Here is an 11,552-nt window from a genome sequence, read left to right on the forward strand (position 1 = left end):
GCACCTTTGAATGGATTCATGTATCTGAGTTGATATTGTTGACTTCCAGACCGGCCTCCGGTTTTCAGGTGCCAAGCGTCAAGTGCATGCACCAAAAGGTCCATGTCTAGATGTGGACCGTCAAGTTCTCACTCCTCACCGGTATTTCGAGGCGATCAATCATGATGCAAAGACACTCCCTCCCTCTTGTGTAAGAGGAGTTGACTCGAGCATACTCCATTTGTCCACGACCTGAAGCTATTCTTGTCTTATGCCCTGCATTCGTTGAGATGCTGACAATGTGGATGTCGAGGCATCCACAATCCATTGCAAACATTGGAGACTAACAATGGATACGGGCGAAATAGGCTTTCCTGGAATCTCAAATATGTCACTTCCGCTTTTCAAAATTATCCAAACATTCAATGGCCTGCATCCGGAATCCAAGGTTGGCTCAACGAGGGACAGAGTGTGGGGTAGTCACGAGGGCAACCAGCCTTTGTAATGGCTCGCTTATGCAAGGACAATAACAGAATTCTCTCGTCTCGTAAGTTTAAGTCTGTTTGGGGAGAACTAATGCCGTCATGTTCCCTCTCTGCCCCATTTAGTGCCGAGAATAAGAAAGAATGCACCAGCGAGGGATGATATCGTGCATTTTGCCGCTGCGGGCTCCGTCTCCACTTGATACACTCAACGGGCCGAGACCATCAAAACCAATGTATGACTCGCTGACCGGCGGTTGGTTCCAATGGATCGGAAGATCGAGAGCCGCATGGTGATAGACAGGGCCATATCGGTTTTGGGGACATGACTGGAGTCACCGAGGCGGGGCCGGTGCGACGAAAGGAGGTCGGGTGCCCGAGACTGAGAATGGATACAGGCAATTTGGCAGATTCCAGGTGGTAAGATCTGGCCCAGGGAATCCGAAAATGTTCATTGTCGTCAACGAGAAAGCTCGGGAGGGCGCCGGGCGGAACGCCACAGACAAGACCCAATTTCCAAGCTTAGCGGACGGGAATGCACGCTTATTGAAATTTAGCGATGTTGGGTTTTGTTTTTTTTCCTTTCCTTCGTCGGACCTATTGATTGGTCCCTTGTTGAGGCGGTCTCCCTCGTTGGATTGCGGAGAAGGTGAGACATTGCCAACTGATGAGTTCCTGACCGAGGTGATCCATTCCTAACCTCCTGACTAAACTCAACACGAACGACGAGGAACGAGACACGAGAGCGGGAGAATGGGAAAAACGAGACACGGAGACTGAGTTTGGTGGCGCTTGCTGTAGGAAACTCTGTGTTCGCCCAAGGCATGCAAACTCATCTTGTCACTCAGGAGACAATGCCCCATGGCAAGGGAGAGAGGCATGGCCCATGGGCAGACTGGAGTTGCCAGAGACGCCAGAGACATCGTTCACGATGAGATGAATATTTGCCTGACATGAGGGACGCAAAGGGAGTTTCCAGAAGGTATAAGAAAGACAAGATTCTCCAGCTTCTGTCAAACTTTCCTTTCCCTCCTCACCCTCATCATCATTACACTCCGCATCCTTAGCTCCTCTCTTCCTCTCTCTTTACCTCGTTTCACTCGTTTACGACCCGAGGTCTAGTCATTCTTTTACTTGCTTTCGTCACTCGCTTAGTCATGCGTCGCACGGCTCTCGTCGCCCTCATGGGCCAGTTGGTTATGGGACAGAGTTCTTCTCCCTTGTTCCCCAACACCACCACGACCTCCACCACTCGCAGCTCATCGGTCACCACCTCGTCCTTCTCCACAACCCTCTCGGGTTCCACGTCGGTGACCACCATCCAGACCACCTCAACCGGCCAGACTACAATCAGCAGTCTGACCACCTCCACTGGCTCGGACACCACTGCGACGACCGAGGTCCCCATCACGACTTCCGACATCGTCACGACCATTGACACCACTAGCAGCTCCGAGGTGCCTCCCATCACCACCGATGGCTCCGAGACCTCCACGGTTGACACCACCTCCGCCACCACCACTGGCACCGAGACCAGCTCGACTTCGTCGTCTGCCACCCCGTCCGCCACGGTCATTCCCAACCCCAGCAACGTTGGCAACTTCTCTCTTCTTGGCTGCTTCGGCTCCACCACTGGTTTCCCTACCTTCGACCTGGTCCTGTCTGCCTCTTCCATGACCCTTGAGCTTTGCGTCGCTTCTTGCCCCGCTGGAAAGCGCTACGCCGGTCTGTTCGGCTCCGACTGCTTCTGCGGTGATATCGTCAGCGATGCCACTGCCACCCGTGTCTCTGAGGATAGATGCGACATCACTTGCCCTGGCAACTCTGCCGAGCGCTGTGGTGGCCGCAACACCAGCGGATCCCTGAAGCGCCAGCTCATCTCTGCCGAGATCCTGTTGACCATCTACATCCGTGTTGATGGCGGTATCGATGTCACCACCACTGCCACCGTCACCACTACCTTCACTGCCACCACCACTGCCACCATTGACGGTACCGCTTCCACCGGCGTCACCACTGTCACCACCACCTACTGCCCTCTGTGCCAGGACTGCCAGGGTCCCTTCTGCTACAAGCCCACTCCCAACCCGTGCTCCAACGGCAAGTGCTTCGGCGTTCCCTGCTACGGTGATGACTGCTACAAGAAGATCGTTGCCTACGGTGACTACTGCGGTTTCGACTACCCCTGCTACGGTGCCGACTGCCAGCGCCGTCTCGTCTGGGTTGATGGCACCTGGCACCCTGAGGTCTGCTCCGGATACGACTGCGGCCGCAAGATCAAGTGTGTCTCCGGCAAGTGCGACTATGTCATCAAGGGATCCGACTTCGATTCTGAGAAGATTGTCTGCTACGGCAACGTCTGCAAGGTCGAGTCCTGCTCCGGTGATGAGTGCAACAAGAAGTACGTCTGCAAGGACAACTCCTGCGTCTTCGAGTCCTGCCCGTACGCCGATGCCAACAAGAAGTACGAGTACAAGAACGACAAGTACATCGAGGTCAAGAGCTGCAACGGCTCCTGCCCTGTTCCCAAGCCTCCTTGCTCCGGCGACTCCTGCAAGGTTGTCATCCCCGTTCCTCCCGTCACCACTGTTGGCTGCGACGGCACTACCTGCAGCACCATTGTCATCCCCCAGCCTCCCGTCACCAAGACTCCCTACGTCCCGGCTACCGAGACCAAGCCCGCCGCCAACCCCCCTGCCACTGGCGCTCCCCCCGCTGGTGCTCCCCCGGCCGGCACTCCTCCCGCCGGTGCTCCTCCCGCTGGTGCTCCTCCCGCTGGTACCCCTCCTGCCGGTGCTCCTCCTGCTGGCACTCCTCCTGCCGGTGCTCCCCCTGCTGGCACTCCCCCTGCCGGTGCCCCTCCCGCCGGTGCTCCTCCTGCTGGAGCTCCCCCGGCCAACTCTGCTGCTCCCCCCGCGGGCGGCAACCCCACCGGCACTGCCACTGCCAAGCCCCCTGTCGTCACGGCCGGCACCAGCAAGTTCGCTGCCAGCTTCGGCGCTCTTGCCTTCAGCGTTCTTGCTGCCGCTGTCCTTCTGTAAGGGACTCGTCTGAGCATGGATGGATGTTCTCTTCTCTTGACTCTACTATGGGTCTGTTAATGGTTATCAGTGGTGGTTTGTGGTAGGAGTAGTGGTTTTCTTCGATAGTGGCCTAGCGGTTTTTGGGAGCATCTTCGGATCTCTCTGCTCGGCTATGGATGGACCTTTGACAAACGATTTGACGATATAGATAATAAAGCGTGTGTTTCGCCACATAAAATACTTTGCTTGTTCTGTGAAATCGGCCTCGCCTGTGACTCTATGGATGGCAGTTACGAAGCTAACAACGCCTCATCCTAGACCGGAGTGTTTACAGGCAACATGGTATACTTCAACATTGAGAAGTCTATCTTTATTTGCAGTTGCTGGTCTGTGGAATCAAAGCTCATCCTGGTTGCGTACCGAATTAGTCAGTATGTAAGTCGCCCGTCTTTTCATTCGGCGGTCGGCCCCGATTCCGGGCCCACTTCCATGTGCAACATCCGGGATCCACACGGGTCCGGGTGCCCGGCCGATCGAGGCTTGGTTCGGCAATATAATGGCAAGAAGACCAAGACTTCAAGTTCTTCGACGGCAAACGTCCGGCTGCTTCCACTTACATATTTTGGTACCTGCATGTTCGATCGTGCTCATGTAGGTGAGATGCTGCTCTTAGAATTTGTGTCTGCAGCGGCCGGCGCTCCAAGCGTGCACATGGCCATTTATCCATTTTATGTACAGACAGCAGCAGGATATATATTCTTCTCACCACCGCAAAGTCTCAAGGCAAGAAGATGTAGGCATCGGCGTCATTCTTCCGGCCAAACGTCGCATCCGCCCCCTTTGCATGTTTCAGCACGTGGGAGGTCCAGGCGGGCGCTGTAACGGCGTTCCAAGGTTGAGATCAGGCACAGATGGTCCGTACTCTCTCGATTCCCTTGGAGACGCTCATGTGAGAATAGATGGGTAAATCGAATGGAAGAAGCAGCTTGCAGCAGATGCCGGACGCTATTGGAAGGGGCTTCGTTTGACTAAAGTGTACTAGCAAGACTTGGCAGGCTGACAGGTGAACTGTTAGCTACTTAGTTGATGGATTAACTTAAGCCTTGAGTTGTCATCAATGATCAAGCTGAGGGAGGCTGGGCACTTGGAAGAGCTGACTGCGAAGAGCTGACTGCGTCTCTGGTTGGTTGCAGTCCCAAACATTCCCCTTCTCCGTTTCCAACAAAAGCTTGTCTCAGTGCGCGTTCCCCCTCAGCTGGCCACGGCCTGCGACCAAACGACTGTCAGGCCAAGGAACCACAATGTGGGAGGAGGCCACAGAACGAACCGGTACTGCAGTGATCGCACCGCATCTCGGACGGTCATGCCTGCATGTCGCAAAGCCAATTCCTTGCTGTGCCTGTGCCTGTGCCTGTGCCTGTGCCTGTCTTCCTTCTTCGAATCCTGCCCAGTTCTTCTGTCACATATCCGTCAGTCCGACTCTTCATAACCGCCCAGCGCATTCCTGTGAGCTGAGCCGAGACGTGAGCACTGCAGCTGTTGAGCTCCATAACCGATGAACATGTTCTGTGCCTGAGAGCGTGCGAGCAAGCTGTTCCGAAGACGACCATTGACCACCACATCACATCGGCTACACACCGACACCACCTTACGACGTGACTGAACATTGACCTTTCCAGACGCGGCCGTGGCTCATGGATGAACTTTAACTTGACCAACATGTCCTCCTCCTCCCCCGCGTCTCCCACCCGCACTACTACCGCGTCTCCTCTCCATCATCCTTTTACCACCCGATTCTCGCTTTCTAGCTCTTCTTCCCCCTCGAATTACCCAGAGGAACCCCACTTCTCTCATCCAGCCTCACAACAGCCATCGGCGGCAGCGTCAGCACAGCGCACAAGCAGCGACTACGGCATTCGCCATCTGGGTTCTCAACAAGTCACTGAAAAGCAGAATCTAACTTCACCACCGGCGAAGCTGTTGCGCTTTATCGCTGTTCTCACAGCACCAAAAGAGGGCCATCATTGGCGGTTCGGGAATACGAGGGAACACCGACGGGAGGACGCTTCAACCGGGACGAGGGCTCCTCGCCCGACTCACACCGCCATGGCGCCCGACGCAAACAGCAACTTGAACGGAGTCACATCCCAGCTTCGGACCAAAGACCAGAACCAGGATGGCGACCAGCAGCAGCAACTGAAGAAGAAATGGAAGAAGATTTGGCTGAAGGGTCTTTCTGTTCGTATCCGGTCACGCAAGGATTCGCCGCGAGCAGCAGGAGCAACAGCAACATCATCAGCAGTACCACCGCCACCTGTAAATGTAGGAGGGGAGACGGACCAAAGCGTTGAGAGAGGCACCCAAACCGCAACACGCAATCACAACCAACACAATGTTCGCAGCAGCCAGAGTCGCACGCTACGGCATTCAGGAACGCTTGCGCACCCGAGCGAGTCAGACGCCGTGACGGACTCCGGCCTCTCCTCCTCAACCGCTGCCACCTCCGCCTCGCACTCGCCCGCTACATCAACCACCGCTCAGACCACCGCCGTACCCTCGAGTTCGTCGTCATCCTCGTCCACTTCACTCAGTGTGAGTGTCGGTGCTTCCATCGGAAACTTCCCATCGTCCTCCGCGCCGTGTCCCACGTGCGGACAGCGCCGCCATGTTGACCTCCATCGGCCCCCGACGCCGGTCAAGCCCGAGGACCGGTTCCAGTTCCGGTCCGGGGTCCCGTATGGGCCTTGGACAATCACTCACCCTCCTCCTGGTCCGCCGCCAACAGCTGCGCCATCGCAAATTTCCTTTGAGCTCCCCGTTGTCCAGCAAGTGGCCTCCTGCTGCTCTGCCGAGACCCCTGGACCCCTCACTGCATTCCATCCCTTCGCCCGCCTACCACCGGAGCTTCGGTCCAAGATCCTGCGCTTCTATCTCGAACGGCCGCGGATCGTTGAGATTCGATGCATGAACGATTTGAAAAAGATTCATTTCGCGCCAAACGCGCTCGGGAATCTCGCCTCCAACATTGCATGGAGCGCAGACAACACGCTCCCGGCCCTGATGTGGGTAAACAGGGAATGCCGCGCCGAGACACGCGCATTTTACCGCGTTCAGCTACCGATGCACCCAACCAACAAGATCGCCTGGCCCGTCATCATCAATCCGGACTTTGACACTGTCATTTTTACGTTCCCCTGGAGCAGCGAGATACCCCTCGACATCTTCCTGAGCGACTGCCTCGCGTTCGACCCGCTCGGCGTAGGGATCCGACATTTCGGCACCCGCGACAGGGGCGGGCCGGAGACGTGGGACCTGACGCCTGTTCCGGGGTGTGCGCCGCTTGCAGAGAGCTTGGCGAACCTGGAATCTTATACGGAAGCAATCCAGCTAATGGACGATCGTGCGGCGGCCCGGTTCCCGGTGTGGATGATTCACGAGGGCTACCTCACCAGCGGCATCCCGGCCAAGAACGCATTCTACCGCGATGTGCCGCGGCTGCTCTTGAGCAACGACTACGAGCCCCCCGATGCGATGAATCAGCGCACGGCACTAGAGGCGTTGCGGACGCAACTTGGGGACTATCTGCCCAAGAACGTGGCTGAGAACCTGGTCATGCAGAGGATGTTTTACCGCAAGTATTTCCGCCATTTGAGGATGAAGTGCACAAAGACGGATCTTGCTGGGCTGGGGATGGTGAGGCAAATACCCGATTGCGAGACGGAGGAGTTCTTTTTGAGTAATGGCCGTGAGGTTGCGGGACCGCGGAAGAAGAGGAGATCGGTACTGGATGTGAGACCTAGTAGCAGCTGGCATTTATGGGATGACGACTGAGTTGACGAGTGGTGAGCGAGAGATTATGAGTTGACTCTTGACAGAGTATTCGAGTAGAACAAGAGCTGTGTCCAAAGTACCCAAAAACAGCAAGGTGCGGGCAAAGGGAGGTTTACCAAAACACCAGAAGAGATGAGTTTAGAGTTTTGAAAACATATTCTGCGATACATATGCCTGTGTCCCTTCACCAAGCGAAAGAAGCAAGACGTTCTGAATCGGCCAATTGGGTATGAAATTCAAAGCCTGCCTCCTGAAGCAAGCTTGGGTATAATGAGAGTCAAGGCCGCCCCGTTTTCCGCAGCACTAGAGTCGTCAGGAGTAACTCCGCCGTAGTCATATCCGTTATGTCAGAATACATGTGCCCTGCATGCAGTCTCAGCGCATCCAAATTCATACTCCTACCCGTGATCCCGTCCCATGTTACATGATTTTGCCCATCCGCAAGACCATGCGCCAGTGGGTTATGTAAATTATCAATGAGATAAAAAACAAAATAAGGGAGACTGAGCGCAGCTCAGAGTCTCTCAAGCTCGAACGAACGAAAGCCCGGGCAGCTATGCAAATGCGCCCTTCTCGTCCACCATCGTTGGCTGCAGAATCTTGCTCTGCATGACACCACCTCTCCCCACGCCTCTTTCGGCGGCGTTCGTCTTATCGCCACCTTTCAGGGTCTTCTTGTATCTCAAAAAGTCCCGAACAGTAAGCGCAATATCGAGTCCGGAGACGGTGGACCCTAGGACGAAGACTGTTGAGAGACTAAACCCAATGACCAGCGCCAGGTCGAAAGGAATAACTTGCGTAAAGCATAGAGCCACTGAGCTGAGATCGGCAAATCCAGTGATGACAGAGGCAAATGAGAGAATCAAGAAGAGCTGATTGACCATGACGCGGATATTGGGGAGACTGAGGAGGGGCGCCGGTGGCGTGGGGCCGGAGCGGGAGGTGTGTGGAAGTCCCGGAGGTGCGCGGGCCTTGATAGCGAGGTGCATCAAGAAGGCTGCCAAACCGACCATGGTCGTAAAGAGGCTTATGATCTGTTGAGATGTGGGTTAGGAAACGATGCTTACCGCACCAAGATTGTTGGAGGGGAAGACTTACGCCGTGGGCAGTGCGAAAGTGAGATGACTTCGCAGTCACGAGTATGCCAAATATGAGAACGACAACCACTGAAGGCCCCATAATGAAGAGCCACATGATGTTATTCCATTTTTCGATCTTTGGCAGAATTGGAGGGGCGTCGATGCGGAGCAGGAGGTTGCGCATGTGCTCCAGCCCGATGGCTAAGGGCAGGACGTTGATGTAGGCGATGATGGCGAAGAGGACTAGTGAGGTGCGAATGTTAATTGAGCAAAAAGAATTCAGGGGTAGATTCAGACTTACTATGAAGGACCAAGAAGGCGATCCAGCCTGGTAGCTTGAATCCGTTGACTTCGATGCCATTCGCAGCGTTGATAATCGAGTTTCCAAGAGAGTCCCGGATCACCTGTCCGTCAATGGCGTACGAATGCCCCTCGTTGGAAATCTTGATGATCCCAGTCGGAATCACTTGCTTCGCAGTCTTCGTCACGTTACCATTATTGAAGGAATCCAATGCGATGGTCTTGCTGCGGATCAATCCAAAGCCAATGAGGCCCAAACCGCCCACGCCTTGACAGGTAAGGGCGTTGACACCGGCTTGAGCAGCCATCGAGATGGTCTGCGCGTTGATCACGACGGACAGGTTGAATCCCTCGGTGGTGTTGACGGAGACGACCGGCGGGGGATCCTGTCTCGAGACCAGTTCGACATCTCGGCGTTGGGCGGGCGTGCTAGCAACCGGTGCCGCCGGCGCATTCGCAGCAGACTGAGTGTTCCCCCGCGGCTTGCTAGCCAGTCCATACGCGACGAGGACGCCCTGCCCACCGATCCCAACTCCAAAACCACTGGCAGCTCCGCCGAGCGAGTCGTCGAACTGGAGCTTGGCATCGGGCATCGCGCCGGTGGGCATGGTGGCGTTACCCTCGAAGAGAGACTGCACCCCGCCCATGCCCTGGATCGCATCGCCCGCGCCCTGGAGGAACCCGCGAGCGAAGCCCTGCGCAACTTTGCTGACTTGTATGTCCATGCCGTTGAATTTGATGGTCGCCGGAATTCCTCCACCGTTCTGGTTCATGTTCATCGACCCACCCACCTTGTTGAGCAACTCGGTCGCGGTACCGTTCTGGAGGAAGCTGCTCGTTAGACCCTTGGCGAAGGTCTGCGAGATACCGCCAAAGTCGATCTGGTCGTCGGGCATCTGCTGCATCGGTACCGCGGTGTCGGGCTGTAGGCCCAATCCTACCGTCGCTCCTTGGCCAAGACCCTTGCCGAAGCCCGAAGCCGCGGCCGGGAGGATACGCATGATTTGTTTGGTAGTGTTGGGGTTGTTGGCCGAGTTGAAGAGCTGGTTGATATCGAGGTTGGCTGTCACGGTCTTTGTGAGACCGAATCCAAATGTACCGATTACGTTGGGGATGGACGAATCGTTTATGGGTTCGAGGTTCGCGGCGTTTGCGTTTAGCTTCAGGCCTGCGACTGTGCCGTTTCCGAGACCTGTTGCGAGAGACAGAGCGATAGGTTGCAGCTGGTTAGTGAGATTGCCGCCTAGGCTATTGAAGTCGATGGCGCCGATGAGGGTGGAAGTTAGCCCGACTCCCAGGTTCTGGATGGCTGGGTTGAGACCGGTGGCTTCCATCTTGTTGTCTGCGGCAACCTTTGCTGCCACTTCCATCGTCTTTGCTTGTGTGGACAGGTTGAGCCCCTGAGCCGCTCCGGCTCCGACACCAATGCCGAGGAACATGCCTGGACCGTTGAGGTTGGCGACAAGTTGGTTTCCGACGTTGCTCAGCCCGTCTTTCAGGGGTTGGAGGAGGCCACTGAGTATACCGGCTGACATTCCCCCTCCATCGGCACCGCCGCCGCCTGGAGTTGGGAGGCCAGGGAGGCCTAGGGGACTGGTACCGCCTCCGGGAGCGCCGCCTGGAGAACCACCCGGTGCCCCGGGGAGAGGAAGGTTGAATGGGTTGGGAAGTCCACCGCCTCCTCCTCCACCACCACCATCGGCGCTACCTCCAGAGACGGCAGCTCCAAAGAGTTCTCCAAGACTTGGAAGCTGTCGTTTGTGTAGTTGAGGCGAACTTTGTTCGTCGTCTCTCAGACCTTCGAGGCTCCTCCTGATCTGCTCCTTGTATTCTTGCAATGCTTCTCTTGTCTCCTGGAGCTGAGGAGATTCATAGCGGGCGGCTAGTTGATCTGTGAGGTCATAGCTGTAATCGACCATGAACATTAATGTCCTTCGTAGCCTTGGGTCGTTGCCGATGGCTTCGACAGTGTCTGGGGTTACAATTGCGTCGATGGCTTGGCCCCAGGAACCTAGGTCTCGTCTTGCCATTGATCGGCTGCTGAGGCTGTGGTCTTGATAAAAGTAGTCTTTGATCTCCCTGCCGACGCTGAAGATGGAGAATATCATCAAGAAACCGATACAAAAGGTTGTTAGTCTCTGGTGCCTTGGGGCTGGTGGAGGAGGAGGAGCCTGAGATCTCTCCGTAACATCCTCAGGTGATGATAGTTTGTTGTACATGTTCATGGTGATGTGAAGTATGAAAGTAATGGACTTTGCTTGATAGGCGTGAAAAGAAATTTCCCGTGGCATTAATAGAGACAGATTGGGGTATCAAAGGCAGTCAACTAGAAAGAAAAAGGGCTGCCAGCAGTCGTGTACGAACGAAAAGAAGATGTGTTTCTTGAACCAACACCTATGGGGATGATGACTAGATGGGTGAAAGAACCAACGACATCTAGTAGAAACATCTAGAGACGGATAGGGACGTATCTATACAAGAAGCTCTGATGGTCATGGTCCCCTCGAGCCTAAAACATCGAGCGTCGATCTCTCTTCAGGGTAAGTCGATATGCCACTTGCCATACGCGGCGGGATTCCGCTCCACTCAGACCCTGACATGGTCCGCACCGGGGTGGACTGGAGTGGAACACGGAAAGGTGGGAAGCTCCTTGCGAGAATCCCAGACATGTCTAGCCGGGGCCGAATCATTGAAGGGAGTGGCAGAGTTGCAGCCACGACCCCAGGTCTCACGACGTTAATCGTCCAAGTGGCAGAGTCATCTTTGGAACCGAGAGTTCTGTCATTTTCAGGCTTAAGAGCGCACAGGTCGAAGCCAAGAGCGTTTCTGCAAAGTTACAGTAAGCCATAAGCTTGTGT

General features: G+C 55.5%; 4 protein-coding genes across 4 annotated transcripts; 2 read left to right on the forward strand and 2 right to left on the reverse strand.

Annotated features, from left to right (window-relative positions):
- Positions 1 to 1,618: 1,618 nt before the first annotated feature.
- On the forward strand, positions 1,619 to 3,502 carry CPAR01_07714 (WSC domain-containing protein; the record flags this gene model as incomplete). Its single annotated transcript, XM_060491983.1, has 1 exon — positions 1,619 to 3,502. One exon carries the CDS (start codon positions 1,619 to 1,621, stop codon positions 3,500 to 3,502), a length of 1,884 nt encoding a protein of 627 aa, XP_060348353.1.
- Positions 3,503 to 4,845: 1,343 nt separating this feature from the next.
- CPAR01_07715 (uncharacterized protein) lies at positions 4,846 to 5,106 on the reverse strand (the record flags this gene model as incomplete). The annotated part of the gene is made up of 1 exon (XM_060491984.1): positions 4,846 to 5,106. One exon carries the CDS (start codon positions 5,104 to 5,106, stop codon positions 4,846 to 4,848), a length of 261 nt encoding a protein of 86 aa, XP_060348354.1.
- Positions 5,107 to 5,203: 97 nt separating this feature from the next.
- CPAR01_07716 (uncharacterized protein) lies at positions 5,204 to 7,315 on the forward strand (the record flags this gene model as incomplete). Its single annotated transcript, XM_060491985.1, has 1 exon — positions 5,204 to 7,315. One exon carries the CDS (start codon positions 5,204 to 5,206, stop codon positions 7,313 to 7,315), a length of 2,112 nt encoding a protein of 703 aa, XP_060348355.1.
- A 554-nt stretch (positions 7,316 to 7,869) lies between these two features.
- On the reverse strand, positions 7,870 to 10,919 carry CPAR01_07717 (uncharacterized protein; the record flags this gene model as incomplete). Its single annotated transcript, XM_060491986.1, has 3 exons — positions 7,870 to 8,349; positions 8,414 to 8,637; positions 8,696 to 10,919. 3 exons carry the CDS (start codon positions 10,917 to 10,919, stop codon positions 7,870 to 7,872), a joined length of 2,928 nt encoding a protein of 975 aa, XP_060348356.1.
- Positions 10,920 to 11,552: the final 633 nt, after the last annotated feature.

The sequence above is a fragment of the Colletotrichum paranaense genome, assembly GCF_030867605.1.
Source record: "Colletotrichum paranaense strain IMI 384185 chromosome Unknown Scaffold_6.1, whole genome shotgun sequence".
Lineage (NCBI taxonomy): Eukaryota > Fungi > Ascomycota > Sordariomycetes > Glomerellales > Glomerellaceae > Colletotrichum > Colletotrichum paranaense.